General features: G+C 43.5%; 1 protein-coding gene across 1 annotated transcript in view; it reads right to left on the bottom strand.

Moving 5' to 3' along the window:
- The window catches only part of ANO6 (anoctamin 6), a 120,500-nt gene that overhangs the window by 50,817 nt on the left and 47,065 nt on the right, over positions 1-22,618 (bottom strand). Inside the window, exons 2-3 of the mRNA XM_034769957.1 lie at positions 20,382-20,461; positions 8,359-8,487 (exon numbers count right to left, since the gene is read on the bottom strand). Of these exons, the coding sequence (XP_034625848.1) occupies positions 8,359-8,487; positions 20,382-20,461 (209 nt within the window). The remainder of the gene's footprint in view (positions 1-8,358; positions 8,488-20,381; positions 20,462-22,618) is intronic.

The following is a 22,618-nucleotide window of genomic DNA, read 5'->3' as shown; positions in this document are numbered from 1 at the left end:
TGGAAAACATCCAAAATATTTACATAAATAGTATTCTATTATTGTTTAAGAGCGCCATTAATCACAATTAATGTTTTTAGTCGCACGATTAATCAGATTAATTTTTTTAATTGCTTGACAGCCCTTAAATTAACATGGATCAATTTCTGCCCTCAGTTACACTCATGCAATCCCATTAGAATTATTAGGGATGTGACGCTACTGAGCTGTCGCACTGCAAAGTGACATGGTGAAAATCCCTTGACCAGGCTGACTTTCTCCATTACAACAAATTCATTCTCTGATCATTCAGTTCTACCATCTTCCTACCTAAATAACTGTCGTACAATGGGGTGTAGGCAGTGTGACCTACTGGTCAGAACAGAAGCCTGGCCTACTGGGTGGAGAAGAATCAGAGGGTAGAACCGGAGGCGTGGTCAGAGGCCCAACCAATGGTTGGAGCCAGCAGTCAGAACAGAAGCCAAGGTCATAGTCAGCAGATTCTAAGACAATGGTTGGAGCCCAGTAATCAGAAATTCTGAGGAAGATAGGAATGAGGGCTGGAACTGGAGCAGGCATAGTTTAGAGCAGGGGTAGGCAACCTATGGCACGCGTGCCGAAGGCGGAACGCAGGCTGATTTTCAGTGGCACTCACACTGCCCAGGTCCTGGCCACCGGTCTGGGGGGCTCTGCATTTTAATTTAATTTTAAATGAAACTTCTTAAACATTTACTTTACATACAACAATAGTTTAGTTATATATTATAGACTTATAGAAAGAGGCCTTCTAAAGATGTTAAAATGTATTACTGGCACGCAAAACCTTAAATTAGAATGAATAAATGAAGACTCGGCACACCACTTCTGAAAGGTTGCCGACCCCTGGGTTAGAGCAAGGTCCAGTATAGGAAGCAGGCCTGGCACAGCTGCAGGCAAAGAGCACATTGAGCAGCCACTGTGCAGCTCTTGCTTCAAGGCTTAAATGGTGATTTGTTGGCCCTTCTGTCTAATCAGGGAGCATAGTCACTTTGTGAGGCTTTAATGGTCCCTGCTGAGCTCAGTGGGGTGCTAGGTGATCATGCCTGGAGCTAGCTGAGGTCCTGACAGTACCTCTACACCGCCCCTTGAGGGCTCCTGCTAGGGTCCCTCAGCCCTGGCTTGTCAGAGTATCTTCCATGAAATTACTGCAGGAGATAGGGAGTATGAACGTTTTCTTTTGGTTTCCAGGATCACTCCTCTGGTCTGTACCTCTTCCAATCTATCTAGAGCAGGGGTTCTCAGGACAAATTTTTTGGTAGCCTCAGATTGCAGCCACCAACTTTTGCTGGTGACTGCTCTCACACTTTTTCCTAAAGTACTTAATTAGCTTTAGGAAAAACAAATAAATATGCACATAGGTATGTCCAAATCATTGTAATTTATTTATTGCTAGCTAGTAAGTCTGCTGTGAAAAGTGATATTAACCAACATACAAGTATCACTTTTCACAGCAGACTTACTCAGCCCTGCCAACCCTGGGGACAAATTAAGCCCTGGATATCCGGAAGGACGGGGGAGGCAGGCAGGGGCTAGAGCCTGAAGCCCCGCAGCTGGAGGCTGGGGCATGCCGCCGCGCAGCCAGGGCCCACGGCTGAAGCCTGAGCCCCACCACCCCGGGTAGGTGGGTAATTCACCGGCTGCCAGCTCTTCCAGTGTTGTGCCCCAGTGTCGGCCCAACCCTTGTTGGCAGCCCCAGCAACCAACACCAAGGAAGCACATCCAGGAGCAACAGGGTGGGGGAGGGGATGCTACTTTGCCCTCCCCTTCCCCCATATCAGAGCCCAGGAGGCTGTGGCCACAAGAAAAGCCCCTGGTGGCCGCATGTGGCCACATTTGAGAAACTAGAGCTTCCCCTGACCCGCTGGGAGTCAAGGACCAATGAACTTTGTATTCCTCCTATCCATGGACAATAACTGGAGCGTGAATAGAGGAGGGTCTACCCGTTTGGGGAAGGAGGTTGTCGATGAACCATTTGAGGAGACAAACCCAAAATACGGGGTGAATCTTTGAGGAATTCTGAGAGTTGAAGCTTGAAGGCCACTGGGTTTAAATCAGCGGCCACTTCTGAATATATGGATCCTAACTCTCATTAATTTTAATGAGTCAGTGATCTAATTTCTGCCCTGATTTACATGTCACAAAATAGGGTTGTGTGAAGTGCAATTCAGGCCAGAACTTGTCCCAGTAGGTATTATCCTTACCTATCAACGGTGAAATCCTATTTCCATTGAAGTCAATGGGAGTTTTGCCATTTTCTTCCATGAAGCCACAATTTCACCCCAGGAGAATAGACCCCTTTGGATCTATTACTCTTCAATAAACCAGAGTTCTAAAGCTCTGTTCACAATAAACCCCAGCCTAATAGGTATATAAAGCTGCCAGGAGAGTCAAAGAAAGATAGTACAAACAAGGAAACTTTCAGTCTTTAAGCACCTTGAATTACACAATGTGCTGGATATAAAGTTTGGCTTTTTTTTCCAGTTTATTATTGACCAGGGACAGACAGTGAAGTATGCAGTATTTAAAGTTGATTATAAATGACAATATTTCCCATTTTGGTTACTTGTAATAGTATTTCATCATAAAAGTAGTAGTCAATTTGTCCCAAATGAAAATGTAAACAAATAAGCAATAGTGCCTGTAAAAGACAACATAAAGATTAGAGATTACTCCAAGGCAAATAAAATCTTTATACATAAAATATTTCCATATCTTTTTGGGAATTCTGATAGGCCAAAATGCTAATTCTGTCATTACATTTTCTATTTATTAGTATTTTCCCAGGCTGCAAAATTGCATAACAAATAAATAAGCTGTCTTCCCTTCCACCTCTTAGTTACAGAAGCTTTTGTTTTATTCCCCACCCTCCGTTTTCAATTACTCTAACTCCCTTTATTTCTTTGTTTTCTCTCTCTCTCTCTCCCTCATACTAGGATGCAGTAAGACCCAGAGAAAATCCAGTGCATTACTTGGAAGGAAACAGGAAGTTTTACATGTCTATACATAATTTGCTTATGAAATGAAGTGGTGTAGAAGGTTTTGGCCTCAATACTCTCTGCACAGCAGGTGCTCTGAAATGAAAACAAGCATCTATGCACTGGAGCTACCTTTGAAAACTGGGTTTTAATAGTGCACATTTCAGAAGAGATTTTTTTGTAATAAACCTAAAACCATCTAATAAACAAGTGAGGTCTAATTGCACAGAGTGAACAACCGAGTTGATGAGGGAGGCATAGCCCAGGCAAATCCCGCCTTTATCTCAGGAGCAAATGTACTTGGAGCTGGCCCTCATCTACTCTATCATGAAAAAGGCAGATACTTCTCACCTTTTAAAGATGCCAGAATCCTATTCCTTGACTAACAGATAAGGAAAGTGTATTATTAAATCCATGACAGCTGTATTTGATGTGTTTTTCAACATTTAGAGAAATTCACCACAGGATTCTGGTCACACTGAATGACTCACTTCCTCTCACTCCACAGTACAAAAACCTCCCAGATTAAAAGGGAAACTGTCCATTTTTCTCTACCCTCTTCTTCTTCCTCCTCCTCAACCTTTCACTGTCCTCTCACTTCTTCCCTTCACTCATCCATCATCTGGTCCATAGAACTCCCCCAGCTTTGAATCCTTTTACTGGTTCTCCATCTATGAATACATCAGATTCGAGCTCCTTGTTCCGGGCTTCAAGACCCTGCATAATTCTGACTCTCCCTAGTTCTCCGTCCTTGTCTCTTTTTGTGTCACCAGCCATCTCCTCGGCTCTACTGATACCAATCTCAACATGTTTGTCCTCGGCTCCTATAACATCTCTGGGCCTTCACACTGTCCCTATTCATGTAAGGCCCTTTTCTAAATGCTACTACCACTCTACATTTAAATCTTTCCTGGACACCCACTTCTGCTGTGAGTCCTGCAAAAACGAAGCAGATTGATAATGGCAGAGTTGATAAGTAATTGGAAATAGTGTATATACATCATGGAAAATACACTCTCCACACTCCCTCAGATCATATCATCATTAAATTATCAAAAGGTAACTAGTCTCCACCATGGCCACTTGTATCCCACTATCCCCTCTTTTTGTGTCCTATGGACCCTGGTCCTGCAATTCATAATATGTAGGTGTATTACTGCACCACACAGAGCCCCACTGACTTCAGTTGGGCTCCACAGGGGCATAGCAGTCTGTGCACACGTAACAAATGACAGGATGGGGCCTTAGATTGTAAGCCCCTGGGGACAGAGACTGCACCTTCTTTTATGAATGGAAAGCACCTAGCATAATACTGATAATCTTACTGGTCTGATAATTCAAGAGTTAATTTTATCCACATAATAAAATACTAATAATTTATTGCACATGTTAATTTTCATTACTCTTTGAAAAAGACACTCATTTTAAAAAAATACACTTGGGTTCTGACCAAAAATGAGACAAAAACATAAAAATGTAATTGATACGACAGTGTTTCCAAAAGGGCAGCTTTTTGTTTTTAATTACCTCTCCACTTCTTTTTATTTTTGGTACTTGTGACCATGTGTAAAGCTACATCCACCCACTGTTGTACTCTATTTAACACAACTAATGACATTCCTTATGGCTGCCTCAGCAATGCCAACTGCAATACTGTGCAATGAATATCAACCCATCTAGCTACAAGGCTTTTTACTCCTACTCCTCCTTTTCCCTAAGGCAAGTCATTATTCATAAACCTGCTGCTTTTGGTATTGTGTAGTATCCTTGCCCGTCTCCAGCAGAGTCTATTAAAACTCAAAGGTTTAAGAGAGAAATGTTGCTCAGATACAAGAGTGAAGTACTGTGTTAAAATGCACCTTTCAAGTTTAGGGATGTCTACATAATCCTAAAATTAAAGGGACAATATCAAGGAGTCCAGGATTAAATTGTGACCTACAATGCCTATGCGCTGTAATAATATGGCTGGGAATGTTCTCTTGGTTCTAGATATCTTTATCAACAAAATCTGCTGTTGTACATATTGAAGAAATTCTCTGTACAGTTCAATAACACTATTTCTACTGTAACACTAGCAAGACACTGGTGTGAATAGGAAGCTGATGTATTACAGAGGATCTTTGTGGAGGATCAGACTGTTGGGGTGACATGGGAGAAGAAAGTATTGGGGGAACAATATTGCTGGGGGAGGGGCACAGAGAGAAGTGAGTATGGAAGATATGGTGTCGCTGGAGTACATTTGTGTGTATGTCTGAGAAATGGGTGTTCTGGAGCAGGCATGTGGAGTGGGAAAAATGGATGGAACAGATTAGAGCAGGGTCTTTAAGGCAAAGTGGGAAGAGGGCCCTGCCTCCTGTCTCCATGACCTGTTTATCTCCCTCCACACCTCAGGCTTAGCCCTTTTGTATTTTGTTCTGATCCCTTTCTTACATGCATAAATTTAATGCTGAAAACTTTATCTATGTAAATGTTATACACCTTAAAATATGTTGAGGTTGGAGTTCATTGAAAAATAGGATGAATTTTTCATTAAGATTTTCATGAAAAAATTGTCCTTTTTTTCTTGTTGAAAACTTTTGGAATTTGAAACTTTTTGACCAGTTCTTGCTGGGGCAAAGGACGGTGAGGAGAGAAGATATAGGAAGTGACAATCTGCTCTCTTTCTTTGTGCCCCTGCCCTAGTCAAGATTATTCTTTTTAACACACTATTTCTCCCTGGTGCAGAAAAGAGCAACAAGGATGATTAAAGGCCTGGAAAAAACGCTCATATAAAGAAAGATTTAAAAGATTGGGGTTGTTTACCTTGGAAAGGAGATGAATAAGAGGGTCATTATATATGCATATAAAATAATAAATGATATCAAGAAGGCAGATCAGAAACTTCTGTTCTCCCTGTCTTATAACATAAGAAGAAGGGAAAAATTTAAAAAGTGGATAATTCAGAACTGATCAAAGGAAATACTTTTTCACACAATATGTAATTAGACTGTGGGATTCAGTGCCATAGGAAGTCATTAAGGCCAAGAACTTGACAAGATTCCAATAGGGATTGGGTATTTATATAGTTTTCAAGAAAATCCAGAGTTGTCATAATTAATGATGACTAAAACTTTGGAAGGGCTATTAAACTTTTTGCTCCTGGGTTTAAGCCAGTCTCTAACTATTAGAGACCAAGATGAGACCTATATTTGGAATAGACCAGTGTTTCCCAAACTTGGGACACCACTTGTGTAGGGAAAGCCCCTGGCGGGCCGGGCCGGTTTGTTTACCTGCCATGTCCGCAGGTTCACTGCTCTGGGCCAATGGGAGCTGCTGGAAGTGGCGGACAGTAGGTCCCTCGGCCCACGCTGCTTCCAGAAACTCCCATTGGCCCGGAGCAGCGAACCGTGGCCTGTGGGAACCACGATTGGCCAGACCTGCGGACGCGGCAGGTAAACAAACCGGCCCGGCCCGCCAGGGGCTTTCCCTACACAAGCGTCCCAAGTTTGGGAAACACTGGAATAGACTATTAAACATCTGTTTACTGCTGGGTTCTTATACCTTCCTCTGAAACATGTAGCTCTGGCCACTGTCAGAGGCAGGATACTGGACTAGATGAACCTTGGATCTGATCCAGTCTGGCACTCCTGTTTCTATGTTCCTCCTCCCACCCACTCTTAACACCCATGTTTTTCCTATAACTCCCAGCAATGCCCTCTCTTTCCCATTCCTCTCCGTGCCACCACAACTCCCCTCCTCCATATCCCCCCAAATCCTGGTCCTTCAGAACACCCCAGTTCTCTGCCAATCATCTACTACCCCTAGTGATCCTTAATATGTATCAAGTCAGTGATGAAGCCCCAGAGCATTCCAGGTGCTGTCGCTTTCGTTACAGAAATCTAACCCTGTGAAGTGCACAGATGGATCCAACTGCAAGCTTGGCCCCAAGCCCTGAGCAATCTGGGAGCTCAATCATGGAGCTCACCACTAATCCCACAGTTTATGATCATCCCACACATACAAGGCCAGATCCTTGGCCCCACTGCTGGTTGCTTTGTGCTAAAGCTGCCCTTATGGGGCTGATGGGGATTTCCTTTGTGTAGGCATAGCCCTGAGTGGCTTAATGCCAGCACAGCCAGCTCTATGCTCTCTATTCCCAGCACCTTCCTCCTGCAGCACGGTGGGGCGCGTCAGGCACAGGAGGGAGTGTGATCAGAGTATGCTATGCCATCCTGTGCTAGTGAAATGGCCCTAACAGGTCATTCCAGCTGGTGCAAGTTGGAGTAGTCCTGTGACTGTTACAGCTTGTGCCAGCAGCCAAACCAGCCTTCACCAGTGCTCAGGACAGGGGGAGTGGAAAAGTGGTGGAAAACCACCCCCCTTAGGTGTGTAAAGCAGAGCTCAGGCACACCTGAGGATCTGGTCCTCTCTGTCTATAGGTTTCCACAGTGAAGGCCTGGTGTGCTCCGGTGCTCACTTGGGTGTCTAGGTCAACACAGTGACACTTCTGGCTTTGGTATTTTTCTAGCACCAGCTAACTTGTGGAGGAGCCAGCCTACAACAACAACGATTCCTTGATTGTTCTTTCAAGGGAAGTGGTCTGTGAATTAAAACTGTCCTATTCCTCACTGCCTAAAAATCAGTCTTTATGAGTGAAACTTGGGAGTTCAGAAAACTTGCTGCTGCTGAGAACATGTGGGCTGAAAAATCACAAACCACAGGGAAAACACATGTAATTTTTGACTACACAACGTATAAACATCTTTCCCTGAAAGAAGTTTCACAGGCTAGGTTAAGCATTCAATGCGCAGACACATTGGTTACTCCAAACAAAAGTGAGAAATAGTGCTTAAAATACAAGTCTGGCTTCACCCTGAACTATGGAGTTGGGTGACCTTTTTTTGGCAAATAGTAAATTCATTGAAATATGCAGTTTTCAGGGGCACTGATACTATTTGCCAAACTGCATTTAGAGAATAGTTTCAGCCAAAATAAATAAATAAATAAATAAAGGACAAAAATACTGAAAATGTCAAAACATTTTGTAACATTTCATTTTGACCTTTCCTTTCAAAACGGTGTTTTGTTTTGAAATCTAGATAATTTAAAAAAAAGGTGAAACCACCAAAAAAATGGCCCAAAACAAAATGAAAAACTGAAATAAATTTAGTTTGGGTTCAAACATTTTGTTTGAAAAAAAAATTATTTTTTTTTGGTTTTTTTGGTTAGTGAGACACTGAAAAAAATCCAGTTTCGGTTCAACCTGAATCAATTCCCCTCCCCTCTCCCCCAGCTTTCAGTTTGGCTTGAACTGAAAAATCAATTATTTTTTCCATGCTAATTATGACCAATGTCTCCATGAAACAGAAACTGAGAAACACCTTACCATTTGCTTTTTATTCACACTCTTCTTGCGATTCTCATTTTTGCTCTCATCTTCATACACCAAAACAAAGTCAATTCTTCGCTGGCCATCGTTAAAGAACAAGGAGTCAGGTTTTTGATCAAACTCTGCCTGTAAGGGGTGCAGAACATTTTAATTATGAAGATCTTTGCAAGCCAGTTCTTTTTGTTTGTTGACTATGTACAGAAGTTGAGGAGTAGAAAAACTCAATGTCAAGTCGTTACAGTAGCAACAAAACTCAGGATCAAACTGTTCCCTTTTGTAAAGAGCCAGGTCTCTGTATGACATAAGGACAGCAGAACTTCTACCTAATTTTCTCCTTCAAAAATTGCAGATTAACTTTTGCAAATATGGCAAAGGAAGGAGCTTAGGTGACAGTACCATTACCAAATAAGGCATCTGTCAGGTAATGTACGTACCATTGTGATATACTGTTACAGATCCATGTTATAAAACATTTTGTTTCCTGCAGGGACTCTCACAATAACTGGCTTCCCGTCTTTCCCAGAAACTTTGCCAGAAGTCTGAGCTTCTCAACAACTGAAAAATCCTTTCATGGCTCCATACACACTAATATCCATAAGAACCAGTGCCACATGCACGACCCTGAACCAGAGAAGGACACGGCCACAGTGCAAATGCATTCACCAAACGTAACGCATCCCATGTGGATATACTTCTTATTTTTATTAGCAAAATCTCAGCAGGCACAGAACATTGTTAAACACCACACATCCATCATGTTATAATATATGCCAAAATCAAAAAGATTAATATATCCATAAACCATCACCCAGTCCCTAGAGGAACATAGGATAGATTGTCATATCCACTAATAACATCTTAATGTGTTAATTCATGTGTATGACATTTTAGGCACAATTGATGATGGGTTTGATGGAGAAATTTGAATGCTAGAGTTACGTTTTTGCAGTTAGTTTGTGGGAATACTTGTGGGCATCACCATGTGTAATAATGCTTAAGGTTAAGATTTTGTCACAGTTATTTTTAGTAAAAGTCACAGACGTGTCATGGGCAATAAACAAAAATTCATGGAAGCCAGTGACCTGTCTGTGACTTTTACTAAAAATCACAGGGGAGTGAGGGGCTGAATGCTGGGGGGGACTGAAGCCCGAGTCCTGCAGAGAGGGACTGACAGCTGCAGGGCAGAAGCTGAAGAGGTCTCTTACAGTCACAGAATCCATGATCTCCATGATGAAATCGTATCCTTAATAATGCTCATCCTCACATTCATTTTGTTAACAACTAAACCTTAATGTCATTAGAATTCTCACCCCGTTTGAAGAAGTGCGTGTCTGCGTGGCTTAGGTTAAACTGGAAGCTGTTCATGACATTGGGCCAGATCCTCAGCTGCTGTAAACTGATATAGCGCCACTGAAGTCAACAGAACTATGTTAACTTATTCCAGTTTAGGATCTTATTTCTAAAGTTGCATGAGAGAAGATATGTATTCCTAAAGGCTTGCAAAACTGCTGAAAACAAGAACTTCTTTCCCTGCCTTTCCTATATTGACCCTGATATCAAAGTAACGACTTGTATGAGGCTTTACTCACTGTTGTTTGAATGGTAATGTTACCTATTATTACTAACGAGTTTGGATACAGCTGCTATAAATTACTCCAGGCTTTAAAGGTTTGGGATAATTAATGTTTCAAACTTCTTGACATCCAGCATCTTTAGCTTATTGCAGTGACACAGAATATCTGTCTGAACCAAATCAATCAGCAGTTCTCATTTCTTAGAATTATAGGAGTTAGAGCTGAAAGAGACCTATTAGATCATCCAACTTGGCCATTCAAAGATTGTCTGCAACAGCTGTAGTTTTAAATATAAAATGCAGCACTGCTAGTGCTATCTCCAGACTAGTTTTAAATGTCTTGTAATTGGGCTTAGCTGCATGGTGTCTACATTCTAGTGTGGAGTTAAAATATCAAATTACTGTAAAATAGTTATGTTTTGTTTTTAATTAGCACCCTCTTTTCTACTGAAGCAGAACCTGATCATACTTTTGCAACTTATTACGTTTCTTGGAACTAAAATAAACGGTAGAGTGATGTTAGACTTTGGATTTGTATTTTTATCATACTGATTTTACCTTGACAACTACACTGTCATTTGCATTTTAAAAAATGAAACAATATGAACTTGGGAAAGAGTCAAATGACTAAAATCAAGTCAGCAACCAGGTGTTCTAAATATAAAAATCATACTAAAAAGAATTTATGACATTCCTGTTACTTAAGGGACAATGACAATAAATACTAAGTGGGCCAATCTCTATGCTCATAATTACAATAGACTCTCATGTATCTAAGTCTATAATAGAAAGGGGAAGATAGAAGTGACCCGTATATTTAGGTAGCCAAACACCTTCCATTTTAAAAGGATTCTTGTTATTTTTTAAAGAGAAATTCTAACACCTCTATTGTTTGCAGAAGGCCTTAGACATTCAGTAGAGAGAAAGCCCTCTGGTTAGAGAAGAGCCTTTGCTTTGTCCCATGAAATTCTGTACAGGTTTTCCTGAGATTTAAACTGTTGAAAATTACTATTTCCCTCTTCTCACTTGCATTCCTCAGGAAAATTTTGGCAGTATTTCAAAATAACTGAACATGAACATTCTAAAGAACTGGGCGTTCACCCCCAAAATAACTGAACATGAACATTCTAAAGAGCTGGGTGTTCATCCCCACCGAAGCAGTAGCAGATACAACACTGAAAATGCAATTGAAGTGAGCTGTTGTTCCAGCTGTTGCAGTGGGAGTGGGGGAAAGGGAAGAAAGCCAGGTCAGACTTCTGCCAATCATTCCCCTCTTTCTCCCCCTTGGACCCAACACATGGCCCTGCAGACTATGCCCTCCCCTGGGCAAAAAGCTTTTTTCAAACTGCTGGTTGGTTTGGTCCTGTAGCTCAAGTGGTAAAAGTCCATGTTGCAATGCTGAATGTACAGCGGTCAGACTCTTACGATGACGAATAATGGGGGGGATTGTTACAGTTGCACATAACAGAATTTTTGTTTGTTTTAATAGAAAATTACATTAAAAATCCAATGTTTAAATAAAGTCATTTAGGTTGCAAAGTTAAGCTCTCAAAAGCAGGGCCGGCTCTAGGTTTTTTGCCGCCCCAAGCAAAAAAAACAAAACTCTGAAAGGTGGCCGGAATGCCGCCCCTGAAATTGTGTCGCCCCAAGCACATGCTTGGTTTGCTGATGCCTAGAGCCGGTCCTGCTCAAAAGTTAGGAAATGCCAGATTTAAGGTTGCCCATGTCACCTTAATTTGTCCCCCTTGTGTGCATGAATTACGATGCAGACTTTAATTACATGATCACTAGGGCCAGTGTTTTCCAGCAATGAAAACAGAGTAATTTCAGATTTTCCAAGATGTATATTTTGGAACTTTTAGATATGAATTATAGTGATACAAAAAATACGTGTATCGACAAACTTGAGCAATATGTAATCCTTTACAGCATGGGGGGGGGGGAAGAGGGAGGAGGCCTGACATGAGCCCGCATAGCCCACCCCTTCTCTGATTGGTGATTCCTGAATTGAAGTGTCATTTTGGAAAAAATCGTGGCAATAGCAGCAGTTTCCAGAAAACACCGGCCCTAATGATCATATACTTCCTTTTCCACAGGACCCATGCCTCATTCAGTATGCAGGATAGATGTATAAAGGGGCCAAATGAAGGCTGCATGGGCAACCTTAAATCTGGTATCTCCTAACTTTTGAGTGCTTGACTTTGCAACCTAATTTTCTTTTAATAATGTGGAGAGTTTTTTTTTAACGTAACAGTATATAGACTATCATAACGGGGAGGGGCAATAACACTACAAGCCTACAGAGGCTGGCCATTCCCCAGTGTCCTACATTTCAATAGCATTCATATGTATCACCTTTTATGTAGCTGAAAGATTAAGCAATTTTATTGCAACTTCATGAATCCAGGTCCACAAAGGGTTCACAGTTGTGAAAATATAGCTGGAAGCCCATTTTTCAAATGTAATCCCACTGGGAAGCCTTTGTTTAACTTTTGTTTATAGCTACTGTAAATAGTGTCCAGTTTTCCCCACATTACACACTTTATAAAGCATTAAAGTAAAATAACAGATTAAACATGGGTATTTATCATTTTGTTCTGTGGCACCTTTAAGACTAACAGATGTATTGGAGCATAAGCTTTCGTGGGTGCGTCTGACGAAGTGGATATTCACCCATGAAAGCTTATGCTCCAATACATCTGTTAGTCTTAAAGGTGCCACAGGACTCTCTGTTGCTTTTTACAGATCCAGACTAACACAGCTACCCCTCTGATACTTATCATTTTGTTGTATGATCAAAATTATGAAATTCAAAAATTTACATTAATGTAATATTAAGTGCTATAAAGTTAAAATGTTTAAAGTCGGGAAATGCAAAAACTCAGGTTCCAATAGTTCAATTGTGTTGTACATCCCATATATTTTATTGCATAGCTTTTGTAACGTTCAGTAATAGATTAAGCAACACATTTAATTGAAAAAAGAGGGAAATAGAAAATAACATATCTGTGTAATGCAGCTAAGTTAACAAAAAAATAAGATTCCAACAGAATTGTTATTTCATCTATTCAACCATAATGTTATATTATTATACTCTCTTACTTTTCATTTTCAAGTTTAAAACAGTTAAAATGATGCTTCAAAATGCTGTTATCAGGGATTAAATTCAGTCAGAGCTCCAGTAAATATTTTCAACCCCTCCCCAGAGTTTTTATAGCATCTGAGTGGAGGGGACTCCAGGAAATACTCTATAAGAATTTAAATTTATTATTAAAATGAGTTGAACTGGGCTGCAAATTTAATGAGTTCTGCTTAAACATCAATGGCTTAATATAGCCCAAACATTATAGACAGGTCCTTTGTATCTCATAGCCCTTTGTTTGGGAAGAAATAATCATGGGTCCAATTTTCAGAGTCTCAGTTTAATCAGCTAATACATTTTCAGTAGGGATGCAGATATCACTCTTCCAGTCTGACGTTATAATAATGCCCTAATATATAGCAGATTGATATTGATCAATACCGTTAAACAGTATGAAACAATACATTTACCTGGTGAAGAATTACATTTAGCACATATTATGTCATGTTTTTGAAGACTTAAAGCACTACACAGTACACCCCAATCAATCAATCAATCACCACAACACCCTTGTGAGGTAGGTACCAGTTATACTAATTTTATACATAAGGAATCCGAATGAGAGGAAATGGGCTAGACTGTGGGTAAATGTTTCAAATGCATCTAAATAATTTAGGAACCTATGTTCCATTTTCAAAAGTGATTTAGACACCTAAGTCACTGAGGTACTTTTGGAAATTGTACCCTGTAATAACAATTGCCCTGAATAAAGAGTGGTGTGTAACGTCTATGCCCTAGGAGCCAGACAAAGGAACAAATTGTGACTCAGAGTCACAGTCCTCTGCCCTTTCCTGGCTCTGTATTTAGTAAATTACTGTCCCTGTGAGCCTAACTAGCTACTATGGCAAGTGAATTAAGTGGCACTGAGGCAGAGCTGTGCCCTCTCCCCATTTCTCTCCACTTCCTTCCCATCTACTTGCTAATATGAGCGAGTATCAGGCGAGTAGCCCTTGCTCTCTCACTGTCAGGACAAAGCTACAATCTGAACAGGGAAATAAAAGGGATTTTATCCTGAACAGCTAAATAAGGTCTGGGATAACTTGGCTGGCAGTGACTGGACCAAGGCCCCGTGGCGAATCAGTAAAAATCTGTAGTGGAACTGAGGACATCCTGACTCTCGGTCCTGTGCTCTAGATCACTGGGCCTCTCTAGCACAGAATGCTATTTGAACGTTTTGTCATACATATGTGAAACCTAGCTGCACGAGACTTCTCCAGCAGAAGATGAGAGGATAACATTCTAGCAGTGCGCATTCTTCAGAAGCAGCTTACGCCTATGCTCCAGTTTCATGGAAACAATGCCACATGACATTAGCCAGAGTGAAATGTGTCTACATTTACAGTGGTTTCTCAGGACACTCGAATGGTCTGTGGGTGGAGACATGGAAGATCAGTAAAAAGATGAGAATGAAGAAAAATGAGTGAGCTAGTAAAAGCCAAGATTGTTGTTTATTTATCTTTTACTACACCATGAACAAGCACAATATTTTAAGGTCAGTAGATAATCTAACAGGAGTACTTGTGGCACCTTAGAGACTAACAAATGCCACAAGTACTCCTGTTCTTTTTGCGGATACAGACTAACACGGCTGCTACTCTGAAACTTAGATAATCTAAGTGACAAGACCCTCTGCAGGAGTGACTTGTCCAACTAGCATTTTTATGGCAGAAAACCTAAGATCACAGTATCTTTGCAATTATGGAGGACAACTTTCACAAGATTAATTGCTCTTCAGTAATTTACCATTGTAGTAAAAATGTGCCTGCCTTGGACATCAGGTTATATATACTGGGCCTTATTTGCAGCTGATGTAAATCCCTGTTAGGGTGACCCGATGTCCTGATATTAGGGGCTTTGTTTTATATAGGCAACTATGCTCCCTGCACCCCCACCCCCAAAGTATCCTGATTTTTCACACTTGCTATCTGGTCACCTTAATCCATACAGCACTAGTGAAGTCAATAGGACTGTGTCATTTTACACTGCCTGAGAGTCTGACCCATTGTTTTGCTTTATCTTTAGATTATTTTTCCCTTACACATAGAATAATATAACCATAACACAAGACCATAGAATCTCCTTTGCACTAGTGTAGGCTGCTTTTTCATTGATATTCAAGTGCCAAGCTCACAATTCATATTATGACTCAGACAGTTCTATTAAAAATCAAAAGAACTATAGTGCTTTGCTGGATTTCCTTTTGTTGCCAGATGCCATCAGCCTGACATGGAATTAAGTTCTGGTCCCCGGATGTCAGCAGTTAGTCTGGAAACAAGTTACCCTTTTGTCATGCCCGGAGCTTAACTACTCAACTCTGTCTGAAAGGAACTCAGAAAGACTAAAACAAAATAATATCCATATGGCTTGGGACCTCTTCAGGCCAGAGATTTTCTTCATTGTGTGAATTACACAGAGCCAGCTGCATTGCTGGCACTTGAAATAATAACCGTGTAGGCCCCTAGTTCTGCCACTCTTGCACTGAGTAGCACTTTACTCTGTAATATTCAGAAAGGCTCCATTGTCCCTTGACCTAAAAGTCACAAAGCACATGAGACGGTCAGAACAGCGGGAGGGAAAGCAGCATTTTAGAAAGGCTGAAGGGATGCAAACTAAGAGTTGGGTAGGCTGGACAGCAGGAAGCTGCTGTAAGGCTGGTCTACATGGTGCGGCAATGTGCACTACAGGGATGTGATTTCTAAAGTACTCCAACATGTGCTCGCTGACTGGCCTGTGTAAACCCTGCTGGCTCACATTAAAAGGTCCCTAGCACGCATGAACATAGTGATGGTGAAAGGGCAGATTTTGGAAAAGATGTTGCACCGCTAAAGTTGTAGTACAAATCTTTCACAAGTCTGTGCTTGAACAAGTGACCTGTTGGGTGTTCAACCAGAGGCCTGTGCATGACAAAGCATTCACCATTTACTGGGGATGTTTTCCGAGATATGTTTTGTATCCCCCATGACAAGATGAATGCTGCTAGTGTTGCAAGTGGTGGTGCAGGTGTAACCCACACACATTCTGGGTGTGGTCTTCTGTCCCATCTAGTGGCACGTAGAGCAGGGGTGTCCAACCTGTGGCTCCAGAGCCACATGCGGCTCTTCAGAAGTTAATATGCAGCTTCTTGTATAGGCACCAACTCCAGGGCTGGAGCTACAGGTGCCGACTTTCCAATGTGCTGGGGGTGCTCACTACTCAACCTCTGGCTCTGCCACAAGCCCTGCCCTCACTCCAGTGTAATGAAGTGCTAAAAAAGAGATACGTTTTTAGCAACAATGAGATTAGTAAGCATCAGTTAAAAGGAAAACTTTCCTATACGGTTTCAGTACCCCAACATGTAAAAGGAGAAAGCTGCTTCCCTTCTATTTACTGAATGAAGCTCAGTACTAAAACTAAAGCTTTTGCACCAGTTAGAACAGAGAAATATACTGGGAGTCATTAGTACCCCCTTGACTTAAGAAAACTGATGGTAACTGCTGACATATGATGATGTCAAAGCCATTTGACTGCGCTGTGCTAACTTAGGTTAGACATCCAGCTGACTTCCTGTTATATTTTTCATGTAACTTTTGCAACTGACACAAGACATTTGTTAAGCTTTATAAGGAAGAGGCCAGAAGTCTTTACCTTTACATAAGGCTGAAGCCAGCGCTCCCTTGTAGGACTAGTTTTCAGCCCCCATATAAGGGAAGGGGTGGGGAAATTCACACTTTCAGGATCTTTGGGTGCCCTCTAAGGCTACATCTGCACTGCACTCCACTCCACTGATGGCAGCGTGTAGGGTATGTGTAGCTACACAATACAGCGGAAACCAAGATGCATCCACACTGTGGTGTGTAGCTACACATGTTGGTTAAAGACTCTGGCAGCTGGGATGCAGCAGGGCTTTCCCTGCTGGAGCCTTTCCCTACTACCAGAATCTTTCCCTGTGGTGGGGAAAGACTCCAGCAACAGGACAGTACACTGCTAAAAGAAGCAGTGTAGACAGGGAAGCACTGCTTGGGCAGGGAGAGAGCTGTTCAGGGTATGTACACGGGTATAGACACACGCTTCAGGCATGTCTTTACTTGCCTAAGCCATGCCTCACAGTTTACACTATTTATACTGGGCTAGGGGAGCTACCCACGTATATACTCTACATGCTTCTTTCGGCAGCATACAGTGTAGACGTACCCTCAGGCCAGACGTTGAATGTATTATTTCCCTCCTGTGCGTTTCTATGGTATCTGGGTATGTCACAAACATTAATGAATTTATCTTCACAATACCCCTCTGAGATAAAGTGGCATTATCTCCATTTTATAGACTGGGATGGGTGCATGGGAATGAGGCACACCAAGATCAAGCCAAAATTGACAAGTGTCTACTAATTCTGGGTGCTCAACTTAAGATACCACAGGCCTCATTTTTTTTTAGAGTACTTAACATTTTTTACAGCCCTTTATTTGTTCAAAGCATAGCTCGAATCTACTTCACTTGCAGTTGTGAATTCTCAGCACTTCTGCAAATCTGGCCCTTGTCTTGCCTGGTACACCCATAAAATAGGGAACACACCAGTAGTGGTCACCTTTGAAAAGCTTGGTTTAAGTGACTTGCCCTACATCACACAGGAACTCTGCGGCAGAGGCAGGGGCAGAATCCAGTTCTCCAAGGCAGCATTCAGGTTCCTTGACCATAAGACCATCCTTTCTCTTCTTCAAGCACCTTGCCTTATTCACTACACACCTTCCAGTTTTCCTAAACAATGGAGGAGGAGTCCTACACATAATAGGCTCGGTCTCTACACAACCTTGATTCATTCCTAGAGCGCTGTCCAATCTTTGTATTGAATAGGGTAGGGGTCTTGTGGAAAAAAAACAGTGTAGGATCATGTAATTAGACTTTATCATAATGCATATACAAAGCACGGGCAGCCTTATTTCTGGCATTTTCTAACTTGAGTGGTTGACTTTGCAATCTTAACATTTTTTAATAAGGAGTTTTTGGATGTCATGTCCCTTTTTTTTAAATAGGAGAAAAGGAACTATATTGACCCCCAACTTGGGTCATCATCAGAGCTTGGACTTTTACATGCACAGCACAGACTTCTACCACTTGAGCTACTAGAGCAGGGGTGGGCAATAATTTTCGCAGGGCGGCCACTCCATGAATTTTGGTAAGTCATCATGGGCCTAGGGTGACCAGACGTCCCGATTTTATCGGGACTGTCCCGATATTTTCTTGTTTGTCCTGCATCCCGACCAACATTAGGTCGGGACACTGGACAAACAAGCAAATACTCCAAAGCCCGGAAGTGCTTGCGCTCCCCCGCCCCTGCCTCTGCGGCGGCCCCGGGGCGGAGGCATCGGCAGCCCAGCCCCGTTCGTTCCCCTGCGGGACCCGAGCGGGACGGGGGGGGGCTAGGGCCTGCTGCCCCCACTCCGGGGCCGCCGCGGGATAGCACCAGCTGGGCAGCAGCCCAGACGCGACTGGCCAGGGGCTGGGCACAGCGTGCACACTGCTGGGTCCCAGCAGCAGGCCCAGGCTCAGGGGGTTCCGGCCCAGGCGCCAGAGCCGCCGAGCTTGGCCATCGGCCGCTTCCTCCCCCCACGGCAGTGGGAGCTGCAGCAGCGGCTGCTCCCGAGTCCCGCTGCCCAGGGGGGGAGAACAGCCGCCGCCCCCCTACTCTCCCTACTGCCCGACTGAGTCCTGCCTGCACTCAGGGCCAGGCCGGATGCTCACTCACCCCGGCCCCGTGCTCCCCCTGCGTCTCCAGGGCCTCCCTCCAGTGCTTGTGGAGGAAGGGTTTTTTTTTTTTTTTTTTGCCCTGCCCCCTCCTGCCATGACCCCTTCTCACCCGCCCCGCGTCCCGATATTTGACTTGGGTGATCTGGTCACCCTACACGGGCCGCACATTTCTACTATATTAATGGAGGGGGTGCGGGGTCTGGGAGGGAGCTGGGGTGCAAGAGGGAGCTCTAGGCTGGGGCAGCGGATTGGGGTGTAGAGTCTGGGAGGGAGTTTGGGTGCAGGAGGGGGTTCTGACCTGGGGCAGGGGATAGTGGTGCAGAAGTGGGTGCGGAGTCTGGGAGGGAGTTTGGGTGCAGGAGGGAGTTCTGACCTGGGGCAGGGGGTTGGGGTGCGGGAGGGGGTGCAAGGTGTAGGTTCTGGCTGGGATGTGCTTACCATGCCGCTCCCAGAAGCGGCGGCGGCCGGGTGCTGCTGGCACGTCTCTGCGTGCCCCTTGGGGGGAAGGGGACAGTGGGTCTCTGTGCGCTGCCTGCGCCCGCAAGCACCACCCCCACAGCTCCCATTGACCCGTTTCCAGCCAATGAGAGCTGTGAGGATGGTACTGGGAGCGGGGGCAGCACACTGAGATGCTTCCCCCCCCCACCAGGGGCACGCAGAGACATGCCATCAGCAGCTGCCCACTTCTAGGAGCGGTGTGGGGCCACAGAATGCAGGCAGCCTGCCTGAGTGCCCCGCTGCGCTGCCGGAGTCATGGCAGGCCGGACAGAAATGTTAGACAGGCTGCATCCAGCCCATGGGCCATATTTTGCCCACCCTGTACTAGAGTAACTGGTAGCAATAGTAGGCTGTTATCCTCTGTGGGCCATCCACTAGAATGGCATGACTCACACACTTTGCTAGTAGAATCCACAGCTTAAAAAGGAAAGTGTTAAGCAACTTAACTATGGGCAGCTACCAGCTTCCCTTATGATTACTTACTACATTTATTTCTTGAACTGATTCCTGTGTTACTGAGGATGAAGTCAAGAATCCTCTTGTGTTGTTCTAGACCTAGTTGTTGTTGCAAGAAGCAATCTTATAAATCGTCTTAAAAAATTGCTCCTCTACACTTTGTCATATAAAGTTTGACACAACATATGTATGTTGCTTAAAGCAATTGGCACCTTGTTAACACCTAAATCCAACAGTACTAAACATGCTCAGTAGAGTAATGAAACCCAGAATACTTCTTCCTGGCTCATTCCAAATTACAGATATCCTAGAAATTAAGGGGGTATGTTTTCAGACCAGTTTGAGGCCTGACCTCCGTATTTATGTGTGTAATCTGAGATCACATTTTGCACCCTAAAGTGAAGTGTCAGTGCAAATCTGAGTAGCTGCAACTCTAACTTACATGAATCGTGGCCACAGTCTAGTTAGAGATGCAGCTATTCAGACTCATGCATGAATCTGAGCTGCAGGCACTAACTGCAACTGCAAAAGGAAAGCCACTCTTCTGGAAGCCTACCCTTAAATTCTACAAAACACTTTAATTTCATTGGAAATCTAAAGGTAAACTTAAAATGAAAGAGTACTCACCCACTCTGAAGTATGAAGCTTTTGCTGGTCGGGTGCTGTTCCATAGCTGGGAACAATAGTCTGTGCCAGTTCTTCCAAGACTAAAAAACAAACAAACAGAAGTATAACATTGTAGTGCATCTTTTGTAGCTTTTAAATAAGTGGCTTGGTGGCAAAGTGCTTTACTGCACTTCACGTTTTCAGGATTTGCTTAGTTTTGTCCTTCCACACTTTCAAATACAGTCAAGTTTGATTAACCAGCATACATTTATACAGTTGGGGTGATTCTTAGAATCATAGAATCATAGAATCATAGAATATCAGAGTTGGAAGGGACCTCAAGAGGTCATCTAGTCCAACCCCCTGCTCAAAGCAGGACCAATTCCCAGCTAAATCATCCCAGCCAGGGCTTTGTCAAGCCGGGCCTTAAAAACCTCCAAGGAAGGAGACTCCACCACCTCCCTAGGTAACGCATTCCAGTGTTTCACCACCCTCCTAGTGAAATAGTTTTTCCTGATATCCAACCTGGACCTCCCCCACTGCAACTTGAGACCATTGCTCCTTGTTCTGTCATCTGCCACCACTGAGAACAGCCGAGCTCCATCCTCTTTGGAACCCCCCTTCAGGTAGTTGAAGGCTGCTATCAAATCCCCCCTCATTCTTCTCTTCTGGAGACTAAACAATCCCAGTTCTCTCAGCCTCTCCTCATAAGTCATGTGCTCCAGACCCCTAATCATTTTTGTTGCCCTCCGCTGGACTCTTTCCAATTTTTCCACATCCTTCTTGTAGTGTGGGGCCCAAAACTGGACACAGTATTCCAGATGAGGCCTCACCAATGTCGAATAAAGGGGAACGATCACGTTCCTCGATCTGCTGGCAATGCCCCTACTTATACAGCCCAAAATGCCGTTAGCCTTCTTGGCAACAAGAGCACACTGTTGACTCATATCCAGCTTCTCGTCCACTGTGACCCCTAGGTCCTTTTCAGCAGAACTGCTACCTAGCCATTCGGTCCCTAGTCTGTAGCAGTGCATGGGATTCTTCCGTCCTAAGTGCAGGACTCTGCACTTGTCCTTGTTGAACCTCATCAGGTTTTTTTCTGCCCAATCCTCTAATTTGTCTAGGTCCCTCTGTATCCGATCCCTACCCTCTAGTGTATCTACCACGCCTCCTAGTTTCGTGTCATCTGCAAACTTGCTGAGAGTGCAGTCCACACCATCCTCCAGATCATTAATAAAGATATTAAACAAAACCGGCCCCAGGACCGACCCTTGGGGCACTCCACTTGAAACCGGCTGCCAACTAGACATGGAGCCATTGATCACTACCCGTTGAGCCCGACGATCTAGCCAGCTTTCTATCCACCTTACAGTCCATTCATCCAGCCCATACTTCTTTAACTTGGTGGCAAGAATACTGTGGGAGACCGTATCAAAAGCTTTGCTAAAGTCAAGAAATAACACATCCACTGCTTTCCCCTCATCCACAGAGCCAGTTATCTCATCATAGAAGGCAATTAGGTTAGTCAGGCACGACTTCCCCTTCATGAATCCATGCTGACTGTTCCTGATCACTTTCCTCTCCTCTAAATGTTTCATAATTGATTCCTTGAGGACCTGCTCCATAATTTTTCCAGGGACTGAGGTGAGGCTGACTGGCCTGTAGTTCCCCGGATCCTCCTTCTTCCCTTTTTTAAAGATGGGCACTACATTAGCCTTTTTCCAGTCATCTGGGACCTCCCCCGATCGCCATGAGTTTTCAAAAATAATGGCTAATGGCTCTGCAATCTCACCCGCCAACTCCTTTAGCACCCTCGGATGCAGCGCATCCGGCCCCATGGACTTGTGCACGTCCAGTTTTTCTAAATAGTCCCGAACCACTTCTTTCTCCACAGAGGGCTGGTCACCTTCTCCCCATGCTGTACTGCCCAGTGCAGCAATCTGGGAGCTGACCTTGTGCGTGAAGACAGAGGCAAACTCCTTTAGACTGATTTTGTCTATGGAGTTACACTAGCAAATCTGGATAAAGAATCAGAGGGGTAGCCGTGTTAGTCTGAATCTGTAAAGAGCAACAGAGGGTCCTGTGACACCTTTAAGACTAACAGAAGTATTGGGAGCATAAGCTTTCGTGGGTAAGAACCTCACTTCTTCAGATGCCTTGCCTTGCATCTGAAGAAGTGAGGTTCTTACCCACGACAGCTTATGCTCCCAGTACTTCTGTTAGTCTCAAAGGTGCCACAGGACCCTCTGTTGCTTTTT

The sequence above is a fragment of the Trachemys scripta genome, chromosome 1 (genome assembly GCF_013100865.1).
Source record: "Trachemys scripta elegans isolate TJP31775 chromosome 1, CAS_Tse_1.0, whole genome shotgun sequence".
NCBI lineage: Eukaryota > Metazoa > Chordata > Testudines > Emydidae > Trachemys > Trachemys scripta.
The sequence above is the reverse complement of the archived record's forward strand: the minus strand, read 5'-3'. Positions and strand labels throughout refer to the sequence as shown.